At 50.4% G+C, this 26371-nt stretch overlaps 2 protein-coding genes across 8 annotated transcripts; both read left to right on the top strand.

The window, feature by feature from the left end:
- Window positions 1-1166: 1166 nt before the first annotated feature.
- zgc:101100 (uncharacterized protein LOC445169 homolog) lies at window positions 1167-3212 on the top strand. Its single transcript, XM_062452648.1, has 4 exons — window positions 1167-1306; window positions 1669-1844; window positions 2034-2209; window positions 2359-3212. Exons 2-4 carry the CDS (start codon window positions 1676-1678, stop codon window positions 2788-2790), a joined length of 777 nt encoding a protein of 258 aa, XP_062308632.1. The 5' UTR covers window positions 1167-1306; window positions 1669-1675; the 3' UTR covers window positions 2791-3212.
- A 489-nt stretch (window positions 3213-3701) lies between these two features.
- csnk1g2b (casein kinase 1, gamma 2b) lies at window positions 3702-26059 on the top strand. 7 transcript variants are annotated; one of them, XM_062452367.1, is made up of 12 exons: window positions 3709-3885; window positions 6492-7254; window positions 13999-14068; window positions 17674-17822; window positions 19230-19464; window positions 20197-20282; window positions 20839-20923; window positions 21101-21246; window positions 21444-21527; window positions 22849-22950; window positions 23631-23737; window positions 24400-26059. In XM_062452367.1, the coding sequence occupies exons 2-12, from the start codon at window positions 7033-7035 to the stop codon at window positions 24452-24454; spliced, it is 1341 nt and encodes a 446-aa protein (XP_062308351.1). In that variant the 5' UTR covers window positions 3709-3885; window positions 6492-7032; the 3' UTR covers window positions 24455-26059. The 7 variants fall into 7 exon arrangements, with proteins under 7 accessions (XP_062308348.1, XP_062308349.1, XP_062308347.1 ...); XM_062452366.1 differs by having other exon boundaries at window positions 21098-21246; XM_062452364.1 differs by lacking the exons at window positions 23631-23737; window positions 24400-26059 and adding an exon at window positions 3978-4088 and having other exon boundaries at window positions 3702-3885; window positions 21098-21246; window positions 22849-23509.
- The last annotated feature ends 312 nt before the right edge of the window (window positions 26060-26371 follow it).

Genomic DNA, 26371 nt, shown 5'->3' with positions numbered 1-26371 from the left:
AAAACAAAGCCCTAAGGAGTGAATCTCAGATAAAATGCTTGGGCATGTGGTTCTTTAGACTGATCCGCAATGGCTTCTTCTCCTGCAAGTGGCTGTCATCTGGTGCTGGCATTACCTCGCTATTAGGGTTAAAACAGACTGAATTCTGGGACACTCCTGATACTCGTGGGAAGTGTAATCTATCACTCTGACTGCCGTGGCTCTCTACGCTGCAGACCTCAATCCAGTCTTCAAGGAATTTACATCTCTAACACCCCAGCCTTGAAATACAGCGGGGAGATTACTGGAGATGATCTTATTGGAAAGTCTTATGCTTTTGCACATTGTGGGCATGCCAAAGCCAGTATGGACGATGAGGAAAAGAAGATTATAACACCCATTTTCCTAACACCCATTTTTTTTCCAGCGGCTATGCAAATGTCAAAGAAATATAAACTTATAATACGACCTACTGTACAGCAGGATCTGTGGGATTCTATATGTTGTATTCTGACATTTGGACAGTCTTGCCACAATATCTAGCCACAGTTAACTACAATACTAGAGGACTACTCTTTAATTGTACATGTGCATCCATTTACATCCATTTATATTAGCTTGATGTACCATGAAACATGAATATGTGTGTGTGTTTGTGTTTTGTGGAGGTACTATTGGGCATCTCGCTGTTTGATTATTTCAGTGGGATAATAGTTCTCTGTGAGGAGAACTTGGAGATTTTGGCTCAGTTGAACCTTAGGAAATTGGTCTCAATGGGAAATGTCTAGATTATACTTCACAGGCTGACAGTTTATGGGCAAAATATGGAGCCTGTTAGCAAAACAAATCACAGAGTAAACCCCCACCAAGGGGAGAACCTCAGAGCCAGGAGTGTAGTAGAATGAGGGCTGAGAGCCGAGGACAATCAAAGGCTGTTATTTTAATGCCCTGCCTCAGAGATAAGCCGACCACATTGTTTTAATTGTTTTAACGGGAGGGAATGAAACGCTTTCTTATAGAGAAGGATCCTTGGCGTAAATCTCCCAAGTTCAATAGTTTCAAAAACTTGAGCCCTCGGACCCCCCTCTTCTCCCTCATCCCACCTAATCCTGGCTAATACCTTTCTTTCTATTGGCTAATGGTTGAGGGTTGCTGGAGTAAACGCTTCTTAAATAGTCGTGGGTGAGAATGGTTTTCGGAGAATTACGTCCATGCAACTACAAAGCGTAGTAACGTACGAGGATATACGTCTGAATTTCGTATAAATTGGACAACACACATATTTCTGCGTAGGAAAACGGTTATCTGCAACTGTGGAACATTTAAGGTAATAATATTTCTACAGCCTACCTAGCACTATCATTGTACATTGGATTGACATAATTCATTACAAATTAGGCATTGCTGTTAATAATTTACTTAGCAATTGATTTTAGCGACTGAGACTTTTTGAGGGTTATTTTTGCGTCATGAAAGTGCGTAGGCTACACTTTGACTCAAGCCAAATACTTTTTTGTTCTATAAGTTTAAGAGTAAGGCAACTTAGGTTTTAAAAAACAAAATACTGCTGTCTACAGTAAAACTGGAAGGGTTATGTACGCTTAATATCAGGTTCTTTCTACAGCACTTCCTGTTGAATAATAATACAAAATGCAGCACAAATAACACATTTCTTGTTCTTACACGCAGCGGCGCTATGAATTCCTTGAATTTTTGTGGAGGATCAAACAACACAGGAGTCTATCCAATGCACAACGCCAACTCCGTGTTCTTCAACCTTCACCACCAGATGGCGGAACAGTACCAGATGTGCTCGTCGCCTAGCCCCTCCGCGCATGCCTTTTCTGTTGCTGAGAGGCTAGCAGGTACGTTACAAATTCTAACAGGTAGCCTAGGATGAAGCCTGTAAAGAATAAGTTGTCCGTTTCCACGGGTTGGAGCTCGACCGTCACTCCAAGGAAATCATATTATCATATTACTGCCCTCATCACGGACTGGTTAGCATTTTTGGTGCAGCACGTCTAATATTGAGTTGAACTCATGTGATCCAACAGAATTGATTCTGGAGGCTCGTTACGGTAACCAGCAGAAACAACGTCGGAGTCGAACGGCCTTCACCGTTTCCCAGCTACAGGCCCTGGAGAAGGCTTTCCAGCAGACACAGTACCCAGATGTGGGTATGAGAGAGAGACTAGCTCTCTGCATTAATCTGCCAGAGGCACGCATTCAGGTCAGTTATTAACTGACACATTGTGTCTGTAAGCGTCATAGTATGTGTGTGTGTGTGTGCCCAATTGCATAAAGTTACACTAATTTGTAACATCCCTCAATGACATTTACAGACTCTAAAAGCATACCCCGTTACGTTTCATTCCACAGGTATGGTTCAAAAACAGAAGAGCAAAATTCCGCAAGGGTCAGCGCTATTCCCCTTTGTGCCGCGAGCAGAGCCTAGAGGAGGCCAAGCCCAAGGACGAGCCCTCCAAAACCCACTGTGACATCTCTCCCCTGAGGGAACCCAGCGATGCTTCCTCTGTCTCCTGTTCCTCAGCCCCTCCTGTGGCCCAGTCCTACTCCAGACTACACTCTCCTCCCGGCTTCCCCTTGGTGGCTAGGGAGCAGTATCACCTTCCGCGTCACCAGGCTTTAGGGATGCTTTCAGCTGGTCTCCACATGAGCCCAGCCTTCTGGCCCATTTTACAACAACATGGCCCTGCCTTTGGGGTCGCTCCGCCCGGAGGTAAAACCTGCAGCCTTGCCCTTCAGACTGCCTTCAGTAAAGGGCTGCCCAGCTACAGCCTGGGGCTGTAACCGGAGGCCTACCCCCAGGGCAGTTCCACATCGCCACATGAGCCTACAGGTCAGTCCTGGTGTGGGCTTGGACCCCCAAACAGTGAACGCCAGCTTTGCCCTTGGTGCACCGGCACCCTGCCCACCTGCAACCCTTGTTGAGGAGAACGTGTTAAACAGATCAATTGTTCATATCATTGGATTCAGTCATTGTTTAAGTCTATAGATGATTTGTTTATCTCCATAAACATTGACATTGTGCACTATGGCTTTTTAACTTCCCTGACCCCAGCAACCAAAGGCACTGATTTTAGAGTTCTACTTAACTTCTTGACTTTACTGTGACCAAACTATTGAATGCCTTTGTTGACTGATATGAGGCTGACAGTTACATACTTCTTATAAACTGTGAAATGCACCTGTGTGTTGACTCTGTATTGCAACATTGTAACCTGTAAATATTAATAAAATCAATTTATTTAGATTAAATGTTGACATTGAAGTGTGTCAGTATTTATTTATTCATAAAAAAAACACTACATTTGGACAAGCTATGTCAGTGAACATATCTGACAAACTATGCAGTAGATATGCTCAAAAAGAGTTACTCTGGACTACTTTATTTCCAAGAATGGTCGAATGGGGAAATTAAAGTTTTCTTATTCTGACTTTGCCCTACAAATGACCAAAAAGTAGGCTATGGCAATGAACGACTCTTAATTTCTTGAGATGACCCAATGAAGACCATATGGTGAAGGGAGTTCTAAGATGTTTGTTTAGTTCAAATTATTGTATAAACTGCAAAGCACCCACACCACGCACCTCTTAGATCTCTGTAAAAGCCTCTCTGTAGAGCAGCTGTAAAATGCGCACGACTTTCAGGGCGGTCTGAAGTCATATTCTACAAGCAAGATGCGGTAGTTTGTCAACGTGAGGATAGTGCAAGGGGCGGAATGTGACGCTGAATGCTTGCCTATCGGCTTGGGAGGCTTTACTGCTTAGCTAAAGAGACAACAGCTAAACCCTGGCGAGGGGAAAGAGATGAAATCTCGAAAATACACATAAAAAAAGAAGCATGTTGTTGCGTGCGCATTGACAGTTCGTGTTTACAGCCAGGTAAAACTATTTTCTTTGACGACAATTGTTTATTTGTGGATGTTATTTCGAAGGAAATCTTCTGAGCTGTAAATTAACGCTATAAACTACAGGCAGCTAAGCTAACACGAACAAGCAAACTGGATTTTGGTTGTGAGGATTAAGGAGTTGCCCAGTGGTCGATGTTATGGCTGAGATCTGAAAACAAACGCAGCTTCTTTCAGGTGAATTAATGCAATTTTTCGCGTAATAACTATCATGTCCGTAAAACCTATTATAGCGTCACTGTCACTTGTATCTACAATAAGTACAATTAAGGTTATTCCAATGAATATTTGATGTTCTGTCCAGTTTTAACTTGTTCTGCTCGGCATAGGCAGGACTGCGAGTGTGGCTGGATAAGTGCTAGGCCTGGATATTTTTGCAATTATCAGATATATTATCAGACCATGAGCTTGTCAATAATTTATAAAATTGTAATAGTTTTGGGGCAAAATATTGTTAGTAAATGTCTCTTTCCGGAGTAGGTTTGCTTGTTGGTCAGCTAGCCGCAAGTTAGCTAGTTAGCAGCTAGCCTAGTTAGCAGTCTATCTGTTTCTATCGAGCTAGCTAGTTTGCCACCGCCTTTGCTAGCACAAATGGCTCCAAACTAGCTAAAGTAGCTTTTTGCAAAGACTCGATCGCTATACCTTGGCCCCTGCCCTACCTTGTCTAGTCACTGAGTCAGGTCATTTCATATCGTTCGTTCGAATCTGAGATTTTGTGTCAGGGAGCTCTTGCAAAACACCATTTGGTAGGTTAATACTGTGTGAGTAATGTCAGCTGATAATGTTGAAGTGCTCCTGTATTTACGAACAAGGAAGCTAATGTATCCACTTTGCACGATTTAGCTAGAAAGCTTTTCTGTCAAGGCCACACTGACAGCAGAGAAACACTGACTTGCATGCAATACTACCAACTAGCTCTACTAGTGTGCGAGAAGAATTAGCCAGCCAAGTTAACTATTTTGCGACCTAAATCATAGAAAGCCTAGACTAGAGCTAATGGTACAGTATGGTTAGTCTATGATCAATGAATAACGACAGTTAGCCTAGACGTTTGAAACATTGGCCCTTAGAAATTACGTTCTAGATGTAGGAAGTATCGATGTAGGAAGTGGAGCTGAATCTTTGCTAGAAAGACTACGTGTTTTAACAACACAACAGATTAGTCGTTAAACTTTTAGCTCTGACAGGGATACCGAACGTATCACAAGTAGTCATCTATTAATACATACGATTTTGCCATCTACAGTAGCCGAGCTTTGTTAATATGAAACACCATTGTTGACAATATCAGTGTAGTTGTCATGGTAGTAATGTGCTAGCCTAACCTTTGCCTGCTGTTATGTCTTTCCAGGATGTTACACGCACACATTAACACGTACAGACAGACAGAAAAAGCCCTAGAACCCATGTTCCAAGCAATTTGACTAATTTCTCTGGTATCACTCTTAGATGAAACTCTGAACAATTTGGCTTGGTGCCCTCCTCTTTCTTGTTTCTCTTACTGTGGTGGATTACAACTACTGGCTTTTCCATTTAATTGATTGTTCTTGTTATCTAGTGACTAAACTTGATATGTCCTGTGATTTGTGCTGTAGGGAAGTGTAGACAACATGTGACTAGTTACAAGAAAGATAGCACCAATAATTTAATGATTGACCTCACCTTTATAGCACCAATAATTTAATGATTGACCTCGCCTTATACTCAAACCCAGTCCTCTCTTTCTACTGAGGCACGTGTCAAGGAACGCACGTAAACTCAATCTCACTTGTTTTAATTTAAGGATATATCTCATTTGGAATTGGTAAACCGCACAGATGATAAATGGTGTCGGCTACGTTTGGCTGGCAGTTCAGATAGTTTATACTGAGATTCATGCTGTCCAAAGTCCACCTTAGATATGATGCTAAGCTTGTTGGCCCCTCCTGTTCATCCTGTCATTCGATGATGCAAATCTGTTTCCCAGGCCTTGATGACAGTGGGGCATTTTGGCTATCATTGATCAGTGTAAGTGCATTTCCTGTGAAAAGCGTAGCTGCTTGCCGATACTGCCTGCATGACCCACCTCTACTTCTTCACCAGTATCAGGAACATCACTGGTCCCAAGGGGGAGGGGGAGGGGAAGAAGGGTGGGGGATGGAGGTGGACTTGAGGGCTTGGCCGTACAGAAACCTCAGTGTGTGCGTGTGTGTGTGTGTGTGTTATCAAGAATTCAAAGGCTGTCAAATCTCACCGTTACTGTTAAATGGAAATGATGATCTTTTGCCTTGTGTCCACTGTAAGTATTTTCTAGACTTAACTCGAGGCCTTGAATATGTAGGACCAGGTTTACTCTGTCTAGTGCCGTTTCCCCAAGTAGCTTATTGGGTTTGTGGTCATCTTATTCTGAAAAGAGTTTGGCTCCCGTCTCTGTGATGCTTCCAATCGTTTTGCTTTGTTGAATACAAAGCAAGCAAGTCTGAACAGGAATCTCATAGCATTCCAGAACTGTACTCCTTTATATCTTAACTGTGGTAAAATGGGTTTCCTGAGATCTATTATGCTCTAAAGTATCTTTTGTTCTGGTCATGTGATTTTCAGATCTCTGCGTGATCCAGAACTCCATCGCGACGTTCCCAAACACACAGTATCTTCCTTCGCCTTCCTCTGCCGAGACCCTGCAACATGGAGAGTCCTGGCCGCATCGCCAAAGACTGACCGGAAGGAAGCGATGAGGGCCTTGAGGCGAAGCTGCCAAGCTGCATCGTGGATCCAGTAGCTGGGATTTTCAGTACTTGTGTACGAGTGCGTCTGTGTGCGAGTGGGCGCATGCTAGCACAACCTGCCCACTTCAGGCAGGGGCATGCTTCTCTGAGGCTGGAGTTGAAGAAACGAAGACAAAAGGAACCCACATCCGTAAACCAGGAACAAGACCAAGAGTTGTTCTTCCACTGGTTTCTTTCACCACCGTTTTACCCGCGCTGAAGCGTACAAACGTTGACCCTGCTCTGCACGCCACCTCCCTTCTGTGCCGTGTCGCTCGCCCCCCTCTCCTCCTCAAGTGTCCCGCTAGTTGTTTTGGAGCCTCTGTGGTTTGCATGGCCGGGGAGTAATCGTGGAGAGGCCAGGGTATCACAAGCTTATGGATTTTGACAAGAGAGGGGGCAAGGGAGAGACAGAGGAAGGGAAAAGGATGTCCAAGGCAGCCGGCAGCAGGACTGGCGGACGAAGCGGAGGGACCAACTCTGGGGTGCTCATGGTTGGCCCAAACTTCCGTGTGGGCAAAAAGATAGGATGTGGCAACTTTGGAGAGCTACGACTGGGGAAGAACCTCTACACCAATGAATACGTGGCCATCAAATTGGTAAGAGCTTCACTGCTGTATAGAAGGGCAGGGTGAACATGCCTGTTTAATTCTTTTTTTTTGTGTGGGTGGGATTGATTTATTGCCACAGAGTTCAAATGTTATGTTATCTGTGTGTTTTGTAATTACCCCGTGTTCTGCCCTCCCCTCCTCCTCACTACTATCATTTTTAATGGTAGAAAATAATGAGTTATGTGCGTGGGTACCTGACTGTCCCAAATGGATCTCATCATAACAGCAAAATAGAAGATGGCGAGGACACTCAAAGCCAATGTTCAGCCCCAAAACAACAGGAGCCCAAGCGATAGGGGCTCATCGCTTTGGTGTGCGTAGGTTGTCTGCGAGAACGTATTCTGCCTGATTGCGTTGTAATAACACCGCTTAAATTCGTGTATGTATTTTCCGGGCGGGCTTGGTATGAGCTGAGCTGATGAACTGGGTGCAGTGGGATGAACACCTGTCTTTAGGTCTGTGAGGAAAAAATTACGGGTTGCGGTCCAATGGGTGCGTCTGGGCCTTTGGTGAATGTAGTGACACCGTAAATAAGTTGATCCCCTCCTCACACCGGCAAATTTCATCCCGTCCCATCATGAGCTGTTAATGCACAGCTCCTTTTGTATTGAGGCAAAGGAAGAATTTCTCGTTTGGTCACCAGATATAGCCATTTTGAACCTGAAGGCTGAAGCAGCAGGCTGTGGGTGTGCGTGGGTGTGTGTGTGTAAGCCCACACAGACAGTGCTCATTGTTCCTCAGCATAAAGGTAGTCAGAAACACCCAACATGGTGGATGACTTGGAGGAGGCTTGCAAGACAAGATGTCAGTCGTGCAGCCATGCAGAGAGTGGGTTTGGAAAACCACATGAAATGGCAAGGCCCGACGATCTGAGAAAAAAGAGACCAGTCGGTAGTTGAGCTGCTTGCAAATCTCATCTGCAATGTGGTTTAGTTTCTAGTTCACCTTCAAACAACCCATGTGCTCAGCTCACTGTGTCTGTTGCAAAGGAGAAGTCTCATCACTGGGCTGGGAAAAGTCCCTGTTTTGGCCTCAAAAAAAATAAAATAATGAAGCTTTTTTGAAGAGTTGTCAAAGGAACTACAGTCTACTAGCTGGCTTGGAGGCACCACTTTCAGCAGGCTCCCTGACCTGGTGTGATTATCTGTGCATCTGTATCTCCGAGGGAGGTCACTCGTTTCAGAGCGGTGCTCCTGTTAAAGGCTTTTGTGACCACGCTGAAAGCAGAGGTTGCAAACGGCGTCGTAATGGCTGTTCTCCTGCCCTGAAATCCCTCAGTCACTCTGGGCTCGTTCCTCCCAGTGAAACAGCCCATCTGTCTGGGTATTTTTATCCACATGACGTCCAGTTATATCCAGCTCTGGCCTCACGTCCGCAGGGCTGCAGGGCTGGAGGGCTGAGAGCAGACCTGGGTCTGAATGAGATGCTGATTTTAATGGGGGGCTGTCAAGTTGCTAACAGCATAACATGAAGTGGTGTAATGGCATTGCACCCTCTTGATTTCAGCTGTCGGTAAGTAAGTTAGTCCTTAACTGCCAGGCAACCGATTGAACAGCTTGTTCTCATGCTACACAGTTGTGTGTGTGTGTGTGTGTGTGTGTGTGTGTGTGTGTGTGCGGGTAGGGGAAAACACCAGGCCGGTTATTGTTTGGGATTTATTTAGTTTGTGAATGTCGTCCCCTGAGGCACATCTGTTCAGTGTGAGCGGTGTTTGCGGCTCCTTAAAAGGCCCACCACCGCACATCGATCGGTAGCAGCTGTCTACAATGTTCCTCGCCTGTCCTGTCCCCTTATCATGAAGGCCTTGCACAACCTCCTGAAGGGTTCAGCCCAGTGGCTTGTTTGCTCTGCTTACGATGGCCTTTCGCCGGTTCCTCTTACGGCACAAACCATTGTCACGGCCTCGTTTTTTTTTTACCTAATCATCCTAGCTCGTAGTTGTGACAGGCGATTATCGCCCAGAGCTAGTTCCTTATTGACTGATAGTGTATTTTCGGTGTGTCATACCCACTGGCAGTGCTGTGTGCTACAGGGCGTGGCCGGCCGCACCTGGGACAAAGGTGGATGCCAGTGTCACCATCCTCAGACATGTGAGAGCAGGGGAACAGAGCGCTGCACGTTCAGGAGGAGGAGGGGGGGGGGGGGGGGGGAGAGAGAAAAGGAGAGCGCGAGAGAGGGAGAAACTGCTGGGCGCTGAAAGGTCGTCTTTGTTAGCTAGCCTCGTCGACACACAAGGGTTCAGTCTTTGGTTCAGCTGGGAGCTTTCTCACACCGACGAGCCCCTGTGTGACGGAGGCCGGAGTCCAAGCCTGGAGGCCCAGTACCGGGCCTCCCCCCTCCTGAGAGTGACCCTCCCCCGCCTCCCCAGTCTAGCTGAGACCCATCTGAGCCAGCTCACCGTCGTCACCACACAGGCAGGCCAACTGCAGAGGGTTAGGGGTTCCTGCTACAGGGACATCCACCTCTGCGCCTGTCAATTCTGCCGTGGGGGTTGTTGCATGGATGGTTTTCATTTCAACCCACCTCATGACAGAATTTTTTTGTTGTTGACTAGAGACATATGTAGCGGACGTTCTCACACACGCGTCCTCCGTAGAGCTTGGAGGTGCATCCAATCGGACGTCGTCCGTGATTCTAAGTGAAACCCCGAATGCCAGGGTTAGAATCACTAAGTCCTGCCTTACAGGCCTTCTCATGTGCGTGGTCATTCCTTGGCAGATGGAGGAATGGAAGGCTACTCTGTGTGTGCGTGTGTGTGTGTGCGTGCGAAGAGGAGGGTGTGGGTTGTTAAACGTGACACCTTTTTGAGACTCATGTTATGAGTAATAAAGCCTTAGGGGGGGGCTGGTGGGGCTGGGGCCAGCTGGTGACAGTGATGGACAGCTTCAGCTCCCACCGGCGATAACTCAGAGCTGGGGAAGGAGAGACGTCAGACCCCCCCCCCCCCCCCCCCCAGAGCTGGTTCCAAGACAGGTCCCGCGGCAGAGCAGATCTCCCCGCTGCATTAGCCCTGCTACTGGAATGACCTTGTGCTGAATTCATAACTAGCACGGGGTTACAGGAGAAGGGGGGGGCTCTGGAGCTGTGATGAGCTACAGGGCGGGCTGGGGGGGGGGGCGCACATGAGGGTGTGCTGGAAGCTGTGGTCCGCCGGAGCAGTTTCACTCTGGAGGAAAGCAGAGTTGCAGCGTCCCGTCCCGTCCCCCCCCCCTCCCTCCCGGGGCAGAACGAGCGGCTCCTGTTACAGTCGAGCTCAGCAGCTTGTGGGGCGGACGAGGCCCGCGGAAGCTACAGCGCAGAAGAATTCACACCTGCCGCGTTCCCACGGAGGGGAAGTGACACGTCGGCTGGCGGAACGCCCGCGCGACGTGCGAGCGCGATAGCACCGCAATGTCAACAACGTGGATAATAAAGCCTCCTTTTTTAGCCAACCAGCCATTTCCCTACTGAATCGGATCCAAACCTACACTAGCATCGCGCAGTACATTCGGGGGAGGGGGGGAGGGGGGGGGGGGGTGACTAAGCGTGGTCTGTAGAATCAGCTGTGTGTGTGGGGGGTGGGTCAGCTGTGTGTGTGTGTGGGGGGGGGTGGTAGGGTAGGGAGTACGGTGACTAAAGCATAAGCAGTGTGAATGTGGTTGTGGACAAGGCTCGGCTGTTTCCCAGTGCCGGGCCTATCGGCTGCGGGGCGAGGAAGGGAGCGGGGGCCTCCAGTTCATGTCAGAGCGCTGAGGCCAGCCGTATGTGACTGTGTCAGTGGTACCACTGTTCTCTGTGTCCTGTCCTGTCCCTGGGGGGAGGGGGGGGGGGGGGGGCTGGAGGCTGGCTGGGGGTGGGGACTGCGAGGTGGGAGGTAGAGGGGGGGGGGGGTTGCTGTGTGGTTGGTGGGGACTTGGGGCTGGGAGGTGGACTTGAGGCGGCCATGTTGGAAGCTCTGCTGCAGTGTCCTGTGAAGCGGAAGACTCCATCTGGGGGTCTGAAACCTGATATGGGAGAGGAGCTGGACACAGGCCTGCTCTCTAACTCTGGCCCCTCCACATCTCTGGCCATAAATCCCTGCCTGCCTGCCTGCCTGCCTCCCTGCCTTGGCCGCCACACACCACCCCAACCTGCCCCACCCTCCTCCCACTCCAGGATGATGACGGGGGGGGGGGGGGGGGGGTTTAGTCCGCCCAGAGGGGAGGTAGGCTCCACCTGCTTGAGTATTTGATCTCCCGCTGCTGACCACAGTCATCTGCAGGGAGGAACGTTGAACTGGAGGAGAGGAGCTGGGACGACAGGGAGGGGATAATGCCAGGCCTGTTTCCCAGGACTCTGTGAACCCACGCACACACTGCGTCTCCAGTTTGGCGTGGTGGAACACAGCGGTTGCTTTTGTCTCCGTTATGTGTTACATCACCACGAGTTGTTTCGCTAATGCCCTGTACTACAGTGAGGATCTCACTGTGACAGTGGGGGTCAGAAGTCAATCTCTCAGAGGCTGTGGAAACTTCCCGGGTGTGGAGGGGGAGGCCAGCTGTGGAGGGGGAGGTCAGGTATGGAGGGGGTGACCAGGCTGTAGAGGGGGTGACCAGGCTGGGGTCCACAGCCTGGAGAGCAGATGGCATCTCCTTCCGCTGTTACGGAATCAGGACCGGATTGTCTCCTGTATCTGTAATCCTCCCAGAATGCCGTGCGGCTGCTACAGCTGTGTCATACCCACGCTGCGGAGGGGCTAGAAGCCAGCACCAGATCTGTGACAGGTCCCCGGTTGCCGCGGTGAGACGGGTCACGCGTGCCCGAGAGGTGCTTCTGTGGGCCCCCAGCATGCCGAACAGGAGGAATCTGGGCGAAACATGGCGACCAAGTGTGAGGCCTCCACCCTCCCTCCCAGGGCCTCGCGCCGAACCACAGTGACTGGCTCTATTGTTGGAGGGCTGGAGTGTAGTGCTGGCAGCTGAGCTGGAGAGCCGACTCCAGCAGGTCGGACACTGAAGAGCTCTCCAGGCGTCGGGGTCAGCTGCCCTGGACACCAGCCCCGGCATCACAACGTCCAGAGACGCCGTGGTGACCTGAGGGGGCATAGCCCCACAAGCCCTGCTGGCCCGGTGTGACCGTCGTTTCGAGGGCCGCTGAGATTCTCTCTCTGGCCTAAACGTTTGCGATGCTTTAAAAAGCATCACATTCGAATGTTAGATTTGGGGGAGATTTTAAGCTGTCACCTTGCGCTATCGATGATCTCCCCTCGGACCTCTCGGTTCCTGAGGAGAGCGGTGGAGGCCCTCCTTGGACGAGGTCTTTGTCCAGGCGGCGGGCTCTGCTTCCGTCCAAGAGAACGGGTCAGCACGGCCCGTGGCGCTCACAGAGAGAGCTTGGGTGGGACTCTTATTTTGAAAAGGGAGGGGGGGAAACTCTTGAAGTGTCTTTTGAGGGTTAATGTGTGATGGAGTTACGAAACGTTTTTACATGGAAAGATAACCCCGTTTCCTGGTCATTTTGCACGGCTATCCGCCCGGATGAGTTGACTCTAAGCACATAAAGCTTCCATAAGCCTCTGTTTTTCCACTGTAAGTTTTAGAAATATCCTGTGGTTCGATGCCATCTGTTTTGATTTATTTATATACATTTACCACATCCTTCTCAGCGTAATGCCTTTGCATGTAGGGTGATGTCACAATGCCCCGCCCTGCTTACCGGGTCACTTGACATCGGTCACTCTTGTCACCTAGTCCTCTCTCAATCCCTCTCCTCTCTCACTCTCTCACCCTGCCTCTCTCATACTCTCGGTCTCACCCTCTCTCTCTCTCTCTCTCTTTTTCCTCTCTCTCTCCCTCCCTTTCTCCCTATCCACTTAAGGTGGACGAGGGGAGAGCAGTGGTGTGGACTGGCAGGCTGTGAGCAGGGCGTGCGTGCTGGATGACGTGTGGCCAGAGAGAGAGAGGGAGAGGGAGAGGGGGAGGCATGGTTAATCATCACAGTAATGTGCCGAGCGCCTGATTGGTCTCCTTTTCCCCTCCAGACCGTACCACAATCACAGGCCTTCAGGCAGCGAGGGGAATCCTTGCCAACGTGTGTTTTCTATTTATACATGGGCCTGTTATTATGGCCCCAGCGGATCAACCCGAGAGCAGGAACGGTCATGTTTATCTCGCAGGAGAGGGCAGGACACAACCAGGACTGCATGGGGCCCTGATGCACTTCCTGGTTTAGGATTGTCATAAGTGTTTGTACTTGACAGTGTGTACTTTGCTGTGTGTACTTCACCATGGGTATTTCTAGTGTACTTCAACCTCGAGTGTAACAGACGGTGTGCTTCCAGATGCTGTTTTTAAGGTTTGGTCGGCTCACCATGGCGACGGTTATAGTTGTGCCTATAAGGGATCTGGCTGCAGTGGTAACAGCCTCGCTAGAAAATGGGATTTCACGTTGATTATCCCCCAAAAACACGGGCAAGGAGGAGATGACGACGTCCCGAGGATCTGCTTCCTGTTCCATCTCTCCAGAACGCGCTACATCACGCTGGGGGATAATCCAACGCTCATGCTGATTAAGATTGAGGTTCTTAACCCGCGTGTGTTAGCTAACCAGACCCGGGATGTCCAGTGTGTCGCACGGAAAAGGCCGCTCGCGATGCGGCGGGAGCCGTGACACGCGTTTTGACGTGATCTCGACCGTGTTTACGTCGCACACTTGGGATTTGCGTTCAGTATGTTTTAAATTCTCTCTTTCTTTCTCTCTTTTGTCTCCTTCTAGGAACCTATTAAGTCCAGGGCTCCCCAGTTACACTTGGAGTATAGATTTTACAAACAGTTGGGAAATTCAGGTAAGGATGACTGTATATATATATTTTTTGTTTATTTTTTGTTGCTGTTCTTTACAGTCCTGTGGCATCAGATCTCAGATCCTTACAACACTACATGCAGAGTCATCCATCTCTGAATCCAGACCACCAGAGACGATTAATACATGTGTATAGTTTTTGAAGGCAGTTTTGGGCACAAACCTTTGGTCTCTCCCTGAGGCATGTCTGTGATCGTTCTGTTTTTGTTTGGGGTAATTTTCCTCCTCGGGCTAACAGGAAGTGGGGGTATGTCTGACCACTTGGTTAGCAATGACCGTGATTGAGTCATAACGCTGATCTTTGATCCTTCTAAGCCTTTTAATGAAGCGAATGAACAGCCAAATGAACCGAGCAAATCCTGAGTGCATTCACCCCCCCTCTCACACACACACGCACACACACACACGCACTTCAGCTTTGAAGGGCTTGCCACTCTGCTGTGTGCTCCTCCGGTTCCCAAGGCAAGTGTCTTGGGGTGGTGATGTGATCACCTGCCAGCTAGCTGTGTGCCAAGCTGAGCAGCAGGCCTCCAGTGTTAGTAGGGAGTTGGAGAGGCAGAGCATTAGGGGTGTCCTGGCCTATTTATAGATGGCAGTTGGGCCATTATCGTATATCTGCTCGGATTGCTGGTCTCAGCCCTGCTTGCCTGCCTGCTTAAGAAATCCCAGGAAATCTCTCCCATAATGCTTTGCGAAATGTGTCAATTGTTCTTTAAAGATATATATATATATATATTATGGTGCAGTGTATGTGGACAGAGGTATTGTGGTAATTTAGGAATGATATGGTCAAATCTGTGTTTTTTATGTAAATCCTCTAGTATCTGCCCCACCCTCTCACTCTGGTTCACAGCTATTGGACCACCGGCCACAGCTCGTCTATCATTGGCTAATCTTCCGATTCAGCCTCTTCTCAATGGCTGGAGGTGCAATGAAACGAGTTCCACAAGCTATTTCAAACATTCCTTCCCTGGTTCACTCCAGCTGATGGATCGTAGTTGACAGACTGGATATGCCTGATACTAGCTGACAGGATTAGCCATAAAAGGCAGGCAGCCTCTGAATGATCTGATCCCCCTGCATCCTCAAACCGTCTCCTAATTCCCTGAGAGTGACTTGGTTTCCACCCGCATGGCAGTGGAGGCCCATGTGCCCTCTGACCTCGAATACACGCCCGTGTCGGCTCCGCACGCCCTGCTTAACGCTGGCAGGGAGCTAATCTGGAGCGTGTTAATGTTCTCCAGCCCTGGAAGCCCAGCTCGTGTCCCCTTTCACACTTCCTCGCCCGCCCGCCACCCACCTGGCCACACCCCAGCGCCCACCATTAGCGCTGGGCTGCGGACGGCGAGGAGAAACATCATCCGGTTTTCGTGCCAGCTGTGAATTATTGAGCTGGTCGGCTCGGCGCATGCAGCCAGGACGCTCTGTGCTCAGGGCGCCACACCCCGGCTATCTCCCTCACAGAGGGAATTAAGGTTTCAGTGAGGTGGGTGCTTAGTGAATATTTAGTGTATCATCAAGCCCTGCGACCTCTGTATGTGTCCATCCGTGTGTGTGTGTGTGTGTCAGACCCTGTAGATGTGTCCGGGTGAATACATCTATAGCAATGAAACTGGCACCTCCCCAAGCTTGAAATCAGAGGCGTTTGGAGTGAGAGATTCCGGCCGTGCTGCTTGGACAGCCCCCTCTGCCAGCTCGGCCCGTCTCAGCCCGGGTGGTTGACGCGCTGACTGGGATGGATGACGTGTGACCTGGCAGGGAGTCACGCAGGCGGCGGCGGCCCGGACGATCACGTTTCAGCGGGCTCCGCGTCTCCAGAGCCCTGGCCCTAATGGAGCCAGCCGCCGCCTCCTCTGTCCTCGCTGCACTCGGCACGCTGAATCTTTAATAGAGACCCCTCTCTCTCTCTCTCTCTCTCTCTCTCTCTGTCTCTCTGTCTCTCTGTCTCTCTGTCTCTCTCTATCTTTCTATATCTCTCTCTCCCTCGCTCTCTCCCTCTCTGGCTGGTCCAAACCTTTGACATTTCATTGTAGGGCAACATTGTTCCGGCCCCCGTCCTGAATCAGAGCCACTCTGGCGGGCACAATGGGCCTGGTTGTCCCCGGCCACGTTGTCGCTCGTGTTGGGAGAGGGTGGGATGGAGGCTTGGGCCTGGGATGGAGGCCTGGGTTTGCGCTGCAGCGCGAGGCAGCAGACGAGCCCTGATCTCCAGACTGCCCCGTGGTCGGGTGATGGTGACGGTTACTGCAGCCCGCTTCTGTCCTGGCCATCGTGAATCAGAACTAAGGCTACCATCTCCTTGGAGAACCGCCCGCCCCTCCTCCCACACAAGTGTTTTACTTTTATTGCCGAGCCTGATTGGTTTTGTTTACAGGGGGGGTTAGGAGGAATCGGTGATCCTGATGACGCTCAGGATAAGAGCGTCTGCCAAATGACTAAATGTAATGATGAGCCTGGCTCTCAGAGAGAGCCGTGTTGTTTTGGTTGTGCTCCACCAGCGCCCGTGTTGACGTGGTAGCACTGTGGTGAGTTCGGGTGTTTATTTCCTGTATGTGAGTGCGTCACGGGGAGGCGTCACACAGTTGTGCAGGGTCGTGGGGGGTGGCCTGGTGTGTGTGTGTGCACTTCCTGTGATGAGTCAGCTTCCTGTCGCTCTGCTGCGTTCACAATTTGCAGCATTATAAGGCAAATCCTCCTGGCCTACAAGCGCGGACAGGTGTGTGTGTGTGTGTGTCGTGCGGTCGGCAGAGCCTCCCTTGTGGGAGTGACGTCGGGCAGTGATCAGGTAAATCCTGCTATAATCCTCCACCCCCCCCCCTCCCCCTCACACACACCCACACTCACACACGCTACGGCTTAGCTCTCTCCTCTCGGTGTGGGGGTGCCCTGAGGCCAGCAGAGAGCGCAATGAGGGGCTTCGCTTGGTGTGCCCCGAGGCAGCCAATCAGGGACCCACGTCTTCCTCAAGGCCCAGATCCCAGTCTTGGTGCTGGGCCGAGGGGGTGAATCCTGCCTGCCGCTGAGTCAGCTCAGCCTTCTCATCCACGCTCGTAGGACGCATTCTTCCCAAGTCACGATCCTAGCCGCGGGGCAGGGCGCGCGGCGCGATGCTGTCAGACATGTCTGCTGTGTGTCATAACCCCTGTGGACAGGTTTGTTTTGTCACCCCCCCCCCCCAGGGTTCTTCCCCTGGGGCTCTGAGGAACTCTCTCGCTCTCTCTTCTCTCGCACGCCTCACCGGGGTTAATGTTGCAGCACGAGCACACTCCTCAGTAAAACACCGACTAGTCGCTAGGCGGCGTTTGACGTTATGAGTCGTTTAGCCGAAGCCCGACGACCGTCACCCGAGAAGAATACCCCCAGAACCCTAGTTTTGTTTTTTGTTTTAAAAACTAGGATTAACGTTGATCTGCTCTCCTGCAGGCTGGTGTCCCTCTCATGCTGAGGTGTGTGTGTGTGTGTGTGTGTGTGTGTGTGTGTGTGTGTGTGTGTGTGTGTGTGTGTGTGTGTGTGTGTGTGTGTGTGTGTGTGTGTGTGTGTGTGTGTGTGTGTGTGTGTGTGTGTGTGTGTGTGTGTGTGTCTCTGCAGAGGGAATCCCCCAGGTGTACTACTTTGGGCCATGTGGGAAGTACAACGCCATGGTGCTGGAGCTGCTGGGGCCCAGCCTGGAGGACCTGTTTGACCTGTGCGACCGCACCTTCAGCCTCAAGACCGTCCTCATGATCGCCATCCAGCTGGTAGCTAAACCCCCAACCCTAACCCTCCTCGGGTCCCCCTCAGAACAGTAACCCCCAACCCTAACTCTCCTCGGATCCCCCTCAGAACCCTAACCCCTAACCCCCAAACCTAACCCTCCTCGGGTCCCCCTCAGAACAGTAACCCCCAACCCTAACCCCCATCCCCAACCCTAACCCCCATCCCCAACCCTAACTCTCCTCGGGTCCCCCTCAGAACCCTAACCCCCAACCCTAACTCTCCTCGGGTCCTCCTCAGAACCCCTAACCCCCAACCCTCTGTAGGCTCCTCCTCGGGTCCCCCTCAGAACCCCTAACCCCCAACCCTCTGTAGGCTCCTCCTCAGGTCCTCCTCAGAACCCCTAACCCCCAACCCTCTGTAGGCTCCTCCTCAGGTCTGCCTCAGAACCCCTAACCCCCAACCCTCTGTAGGCTCCTCCTCGGGTCCTCCTCAGAACCCCTAACCCCCAACCCTCTGTAGGCTCCTCCTCGGGTCCTCCTCAGAACCCCTAACCCCCAACCCTCTGTAGGCTCCTCCTCGGGTCCTCCTCAGAACCCCTAACCCCCAACCCTCTGTAGGCTCCTCCTCGGGTCCTCCTCAGAACCCCTAACCCCCAACCCTCTGTAGGCTCCTCCTCGGGTCCTCCTCAGAACCCCTAACCCCCAACCCTCTGTAGGCTCCTCCTCGGGTCCTCCTCAGAACCCCTAACCCCCAACCCTCTGTAGGCTCCTCCTCGGGTCCTCCTCAGAACCCCTAACCCCCAACCCTCTGTAGGCTCCTCCTCGGGTCCTCCTCAGAACCCCTAACCCCCAACCCTCTGTAGGCTCCTCCTCGGGTCCTCCTCAGAACCCCTAACCCCCAACCCTCTGTAGGCTCCTCCTCGGGTCCCCCTCAGAACCCCTAACCCCCAACCCTCTGTAGGCTCCTCCTCAGGTCCTCCTCAGAACCCCTAACCCCCAACCCTCTGTAGGCTCCTCCTCGGGTCCCCCTCAGAACCCCTAACCCCCAACCCTCTGTAGGCTCCTCCTCGGGTCCCCCTCAGAACCCCTAACCCCCAACCCTCTGTAGGCTCCTCCTCGGGTCCCCCTCAGAACCCCTAACCCCCAACCCTCTGTAGGCTCCTCCTCGGGTCCTCCTCAGAACCCCTAACCCCCAACCCTCTGTAGGCTCCTCCTCAGGTCCCCCTCAGAACCCCCTGAGAGCCCGGGGGGGGGGGGGGGGGCGGGAATCATCTCCTACAATGTTGACGTTTGACGTCAAATAGGTTTGGCTGATGAACATATTTGTGATGTTGTGGAGATGAATGCTGCAACCGAGCCTTTTGTCGTCAAACGAATGCTGTTCCACTTACCGTTCCTCCCGCCGTCTCTGAACGCGTTCTGCTCCGCGCCCCCCCCCCCCCCCCCCAGATCACCCGGATGGAGTACGTCCACACCAAGAGCTTGATCTACCGAGACGTCAAGCCGGAGAACTTCCTGGTGGGGCGGCCGGGGAGCAAGAGGCAACACACCATCCACATCATCGACTTCGGCCTGGCCAAAGAGTACATCGACCCGGAGACCAAGAAGCACATCCCGTACCGAGAGCACAAGAGTCTGACGGGCACCGCGCGCTACATGAGCATCAACACACACCTGGGCAAAGGTGAGCAGGACCGTCTGGTCTGGGTCAGTATGGTGATGATGGCTGTTAAGATGTTGGGAAGGATAATAATGATGATGAGAATGGTGGTGATATACCTATTTAGCAGGCACTTTTATCCAGAGCGGCCTACAGTACAGGGGAGATTTGAAAACGGAAAACTTTTGATACTGCTCTCACCACTGAACTGTACTCTCCCCTTGAAGTGGTTGAGTTGGTTGATTACCCATGAGCCTTTGTGCATTTACCCGTCTGGTCTCGTGAAATCAGAACTTCCCCATGGTGATGACGTCCTCTTCAACCTCGATTTGAAACCCACAGTTGAGAGTGGCTAGACTGTGAGGGGACTTGTTTGTTTCAGTGCGGAATGGCTCCTGTCGAACCAGGAAGTCTTTTTGACATCTGGCTCGGACCTTTGACACCTTTTGATGTTTCCCAGCTCCTCTCCCCGATGTTGAACTCTGAGCTGATTGACAGTCCTTTAACCGCCTTGGCAGCGCACTTGCAAAGCTCAGGAGTGGGTTATGTGAAGGAGGGCTGTGTGTTTTCCTGTGGTCAGCAGAGCAAGTAACCAACTCCTGTTTCCCATCCCCCCTCCCTTTCCCTTCCCCTCCCCCGCTGCCTTCCCGTCCCTCCCTCCCTCCCCCGCTTGGTTCCCCTCCCCCTTCACCTCTCCCTCCCTACACTTCACTTTCCTCCCCTCCCCCCCACCCTCTCTCTCCCTCCTCTCCGCAGAGCAAAGCAGAAGGGACGACCTGGAGGCCCTGGGTCACATGTTCATGTACTTCCTGCGTGGCAGTCTCCCCTGGCAGGGCCTGAAGGTATAGGGTTTCGCCGTGTCACATGACCTTCCAGACACACACCCTGGCACTTACACGGCCAAGCAAAATAACTCTCTCAGCGGCCAAGAGACACGACGAGGTCTTTAACTCTAGAAAGTGTTTACAGCCGAACAGGCAAGGTTTTCAGAGTGGGGTTCGGCACCAGTGCTTGAATCCATGTTCAACACACACATGAAAAGGTCGTCGTCCGCCCATCTTTGCATAACCCGTTTTGAGTTAATTCGATACCCAGGGTTTAATCGGTGTGCTTAAATGGAGCATGCTTGATTCAGACAGGAAACTCAAGGCAGCCTGTGTGTGTGTGTGTGTGTGTGTGTGTGTGTGTTGTAGGCTGAAGCCAGAACCCACAATGAACACCAGTTGCTTTGCTCCAGTCAAATATGCTGCCAATGTTCCTCATAGAGTTCATTCTGGGGGGGAGGGGGGCTGTGTGTGGGTGGCCGTGAGAGGGTAACCGTGAGAGGGTAACCGTGAGAGGGTAACCGTGAGAGGGTAACCGTGAGAGGGTAACCGCTCTGCCGTGGTCTCCCCCCAGGCGGACACGCTGAAGGAACGCTACCAGAAGATCGGAGACACCAAGCGGGCGACGCCCATCGAGGTGCTCTGTGAAAGCTTCCCAGGTCAGCCACCTCCCATCTTCTCTCTCTGTTTTCTTTCTCTGTTTCTTTCTTTTCTCTCGTTTTGGGGTGGGGGGGGGGGGGGGGGGGGGGGCTGTTAGATCAGTGCTCCCTGCACCTGAGGGCGTCTGTCTGTCAGACGAGATGAGCTGCGTGTCTGTCTGCCCTCCGATGCAGAAGAGATGGCCACCTACCTGCGCTACGTGAGACGGCTGGACTTCTTTGAGAAACCTGATTACGACTACTTGAGGAAACTCTTCACGGACCTGTTCGACAGGAACAGCTACGTGTTTGATTATGAGTACGACTGGGTGGGCAAGCAGCTGGTGAGTTGGATTGGAGCGTTCCGTGGATGGATGCCTGTGATTGGCCCGTCTAACTTGGACTTCCTGTAATAACGATGATGTCATCGGAAGCCGTTGTGCTCTCGCTCAGATCTCAAGGCCGTGTGATTCCGGGAGGTGTCATGACGACGTCATGGTTCTCATTCTGTGTCTCTGTCCCCTCCCACATCGTCTCACAGCCCACACCGATTGGCCCGATCCCAAGTGACACACCCCTTCAGCCCAGCAGCAGAGACAAAGCACAACAGCAGACCAAAAACCAGGTAGGCTCTGGGCCATGCCCCCCCGCCCCCACACCCCTCCTCTCCTCTCCATGGCAACGGACTATGCCTCCTACTCGCAGCGTCCTGAAGAAGACTGCCTCTGTTCACCTCCTCTACACAATCGCCTTTTCTACGCTCCAAAATTGGTCTTCGCTCAATCCACACAAAGAAATATGATGATGGAGAGAAAGGGAAAGGTGTTTCATGAGGGTTCGTTTACAGGAACGCAGTAAGTCATGTCTTGGTGACGGTAGTTGTGACAGGCAGGGACACTTCTTCACAGGTTACAGAGAGGGTTGGTGGAAGGTTGTCCAGGGTTACATCCCGCCGCGCCGAGCCCCTATCATCGCATGCTTGGGTTGAAAATGCACAGTGCATTGTTCACAGTGACAACAAGCATTTTGCTAAACGTGGCTAAAATGCAAACATTACTTATTTTTTTATATATATATATAATTTTTTTTTCTTTCACCTTACTATATTTTGCATGCTGTTCCAGCCTTGATCCTACACGGTCTTACTTGATTAGTCAGATTTTTTTTTTTTTTTTTTTTCTAGCTAAGCAGTTAGGATTTATGATTGACTCATGTTGTGGACTCTGGTCTCTCTTTACTGCGGCTCAGTCTGCGACCTGTATTCTGCTGGAGTTCCTGGACACCCACTCACAGGACAGGAAGTGACTTAGTTCAGACATCCTGCATAGACATGTCACTGTAGAACCCTGGAGGAGAGAACATCAACATCAGCTATGTGATTAGAACAGGAATAATCTAGAATGATACGGAATATTCTAGAACGACAGTGTTCCAGATCAAGGCAGTCTTCATACCTGCATGAGTTATGTCGGATCTGTACTCTCTCCCCTCAGTCCTGGATTAACATAGTCTTAACAAGCCTGCTTTTGCTTGGGAGGTGTATTCTTTAATTATTTTTGTGTTTGTTTTTGTCGTTTTTTCATTTTGATTTACTTCTCCTTCTCACACCTTCCCGTCTCACAATCTTAATCCTGACCCCCACCCACCCACCTCCTCACCTCTCCAATCTCCTCAACTCTCCAAACCACCAACAACCTCACCCCACCCACCCCCTCACCTGCCTCCACCTCACCCCACCCACCCCTTCACCTGCCTCCACCTTACCCCCTCACCTGCCTCCACCCACCCCCTCACCTGCCTCCACCTTAACCCACCCACCCACCCCCTCACCTGCCTCCACCTTACCCCCTCACCTGCCTCCACCCACCCCCTCACCTGCCTCCACCTCACCTGCCTCCACCTCACCCCACCCCTCACCTGCCTCCACCATGTGCTCCTTGCGTCAGTCGCCCGAGCCCAAAGGAAGCGAGTCTCAGCCCACTCCGGTGACCAATAAGGAGACGCTGGGGTCACACCTAACGACCGATAGGCTGGGGGGCTCTGTCCAGGTACTGCTTGTGCATGCTGGCTGCATGGCTGTCTGTCTGTGGTCCCACTGTCCATCCCCCGTCAATGTCTCTCTATCCACACCGCTCTCTGTATGTGTCAAGGTTCCTTTTATCTGTGCTTGGCTTGTTCTGTCTGCCTCTGCCGCGCTCCTCTCATCGCTGCTGTAGGCTGATAACAAGGAAGGGTGTCAGGCCAGGGGCACAGGACAGACACTGAGGATGGTCGCCGTGGAACTCAGCCCAGACGGGGATGATTGAGCGAAGCGATACGTCTCTTTAGCAATACTGAAACAACAACATTAAACAGGGATGTACGCAGACAGTCATATTCAGCCTGTAGTGGATATAGCCTCTTGGGGTTAAATAACACGGCCTACTTGTGGATCTGCAATCTCAAATGACTCAACCTGAAGGATTAGTCTGTCTCTAGGGCAACTGTGCCACCTAGTGTCAGGAGGTGGAACTGCAACATGTTCAATGTAATCGTTTATTGTATTACGGTGATGGGTTCTGCATTTATTTGTGAAACCAAACTAACTCATAAGAGGGAGGGGGGGGGAACTGAGGACATGTCATGATTTGTTCCAGTGTATGTCAGTCATCCGTAACTCCTCACAAACACACACACACACATCACGCACATGAATGATCTCCCCCCTGCCTTGTGCCACCCGCAACAGGTGATGAGCTCGACCAATGGAGAGCTGAACACAGACGACCCCACCGCTGGGCACTCCAACGCTCCCATCACTGCTCCCACCGAGGTCGAGGTGGCCGATGATACAAAGTATGAACCGGACCCAGAGATCGACCGCAAAACGGTTGACCGCAAACTGTTCACCACACGATAATATGATTGTTATCGTACACTAGAGATGTCCTACCCTGACCCCTTGAGAGAGACCGTCCTGTAGGTTTACACTCCAATACTGTTCCTGGAGAAATACCCTCCTGTAGGTTTACACTCCAACACTGTTCCTGGAGAAATACCCTCCTGTAGGTTTACACTCCAACCCTGTTCCTGGAGTTTTAACAACTGGGTCTAAACCCAGTTGGGAACATGATTCAGCTTGTCAGCTAACTAATGATCAGAATCGGGTGTGTTGGATTAGGGTTGGAGTGTAAACCTAGAGGATGGCAGCTCGCCGTGAACAGGGTTGGCGTGTGATCCTTGAGGAACGTAGCTTTCCAGAAACAGGGTTGGAGTGTGAAGCCACAGGAAAGTTGCTCTCCAGGAGATGGGTTGGGCAGCCCTGCAGTACGCTGTTGATCCGGGGATCCAGCAGGGTTCACAACTATCCTTATAGACTTAACTGGGTTCCACATAGTTTGTTACTACTTGCGACATGCTTCTTAAATTTTTCTTGGAAACGACTAAACAATATTGGGTCAAAGCGTGTGCTAAAGGAGTGGCATGTGAGATGTTAACCAGCCTGTCCTTGTTCGCAGGTGCTGTTGTTTCTTTAAACGAAGAAAGAGGAAAACCCTCCAGAGGCACAAGTAAACAGAACGACTTCGGAGAGAGAACTTGAAACATTCTGGTCACTGTCAAGTTTTAAGTGGAAACAACTACACAGATCCCCATCCCTCTTCTTCCTCCCTCGCTCTGTCTCTCTCCTCTCCCCCTCTCTTTCTCCCCCCCCCCCCCCCCCCCTTTACTCCCCTGCTACAGGCGAGTAAAGGAAATGTGGTTGTCCTGCAAAGTTAATCACTCAACAACAGACTCTGGTTCCTTTTAACAAAGAAAAAAAAAAAAAAAAAGAAAGGAACGTTTAAATACTTGCATAATAACTGGGGGTTGAGGAAAAGTTAAAGCTGTAACAACGACACACGAATACCGTGACGTGAATATGAAAAAAAATTCTCTATATACTGTTTGAAACAGTTCTTGTATTCTAGATTCCATACAGAACAAGTGTTGTTCAACAGCCATTGATATGGGGCACTTGTCAGTGGGTCAAGTGAAAGGAATCTGTTCCATAGACATAGATCTTTATTTGTGGGATCAAGATCTGGGGCAAGAATGAACTATACTAATGATAACTCTGGAATCACTGAAAGCAACAGGAAGCATTTCATTTAAAGCAGAATTGGAGGATTTGTATGTATTTTTTGTTTCTTTTTTTTGTAATTTAATCCTCAGTTTTCGAAGTTGACTCCCTGGATTGAAAACAAACTTTTACTTTTATGTTGTAGTGTTCTGGAATTCTTTTTTTTTTTTTTCTCTCTCTGGCTTTCTTATTGTCTGTTGATGTGGACTTTGTAGCACAGTCACTGTCCTCAGGTACTGTGGAAGATTGAGAGAAACAGATATTAAGCTCTCTTATTATTATTATTATTGCACTTTTGGAAGAAAAATACAGTGGAATTCTAGGTTTGAAATTAACAGACAAGAAAACAACTTAATAAAGACTGATTTTAGGAAGAGTCCTACACAAGGCTCATATCTGAGTAATGGCCGAAATGTTGTCAATTTACATGAAACCGGATATGTCTTTCAATTTTATTTCTTACATCAAAATAATTTACCAGGAAATCATAGTTTGTGCCTTTCCAAGTAAAATGTTTAAAGATCAAGTGTCCCGCAATGAGATTTTATCTGATCAGTTCCAAGTGTTGCTCATCTGATTCCTGTGTTGTACTGTCTGTGATGTCATCAGAAGGCAGGTGAGAGGCTCTCTGTAGATGCCTCCGCCACAGGCCCGCAACCCACCCACCCACCTCCCTCTCCAGCACCTCCGCTACGACAATCAAGATATCCTCACACGCCGACAAGGGGAGGATTTGAAAGTGTGTGCATTGCAAACTCTTAACATGTTCTAGTCACTGTTGACAGGATGTTTTTGGTCATTGTTCACTTTTAGTTAAACGATCAGTTGAGTATGTAGAGCTGCCATAACGTTTATATGGTGTTATCTCTCACAAATGAATGATTGCCGACAGAAGAAGCCACCGTACTTGTTTTGGACACGCAATGTTTATCATTTGGAGTTTCCTTTGCTGCTGAAGTGCAGTAGTTCCGTGTATATTGGCTTGAACATTGTAATGTTCTATGTTTCTCTTGGACTAATATGAGATGTATGTCTGGCAACTTGGTGCCCTGTCGTCTGTGCAGTATATTAATAGACTTCTGTTCTCCCCAAAACTCCACAGAACAGGAACGAAGGGGTGTCATAGCATTGCACAAGATATTAATAACGTCTTTATGTCGCTTGTAGCCGCAGACGGTTGACGATTTTATAGGCTACATACCTACTGGGACTTAGTGAACATGAGTCATATCCTTGTGAAATCAAAATGTAAATTGTCACAAGATACAAAACGAAGTCGAACCTGTGTACATCATGAGTTAAACAAATAGTAATTTGGGTGGTAAGAGTTTCCAAAAAAAGAAATGGGTGGGGAAAACGTTGCCAATACA

Source organism: Osmerus eperlanus, chromosome 26, assembly GCF_963692335.1.
Source record: "Osmerus eperlanus chromosome 26, fOsmEpe2.1, whole genome shotgun sequence".
Classification (NCBI taxonomy): Eukaryota; Metazoa; Chordata; class Actinopteri; order Osmeriformes; family Osmeridae; genus Osmerus; species Osmerus eperlanus.
This window is presented reverse-complemented; position numbering and strand designations above follow the sequence as displayed.

Bases quoted from the DNA above. Each gene is read 5' to 3' on its own strand.
- csnk1g2b (XM_062452364.1), top strand. From the start codon at position 7,033: ATGGATTTTGACAAGAGAGGGGGCAAGGGAGAGACAGAGGAAGGGAAA. The intron at 7,255-13,998 runs GTAAGAGCTTCA...GTCTCCTTCTAG, and splicing joins AATACGTGGCCATCAAATTG to GAACCTATTAAGTCCAGGGC. The intron at 14,069-17,673 runs GTAAGGATGACT...GTGTCTCTGCAG, and splicing joins CAAACAGTTGGGAAATTCAG to AGGGAATCCCCCAGGTGTAC.
- zgc:101100 (XM_062452648.1), top strand. From the start codon at position 1,676: ATGAATTCCTTGAATTTTTGTGGAGGATCAAACAACACAGGAGTCTAT. The intron at 1,845-2,033 runs GTACGTTACAAA...GTGATCCAACAG, and splicing joins TGTTGCTGAGAGGCTAGCAG to AATTGATTCTGGAGGCTCGT. The intron at 2,210-2,358 runs GTCAGTTATTAA...TTCATTCCACAG, and splicing joins TGCCAGAGGCACGCATTCAG to GTATGGTTCAAAAACAGAAG.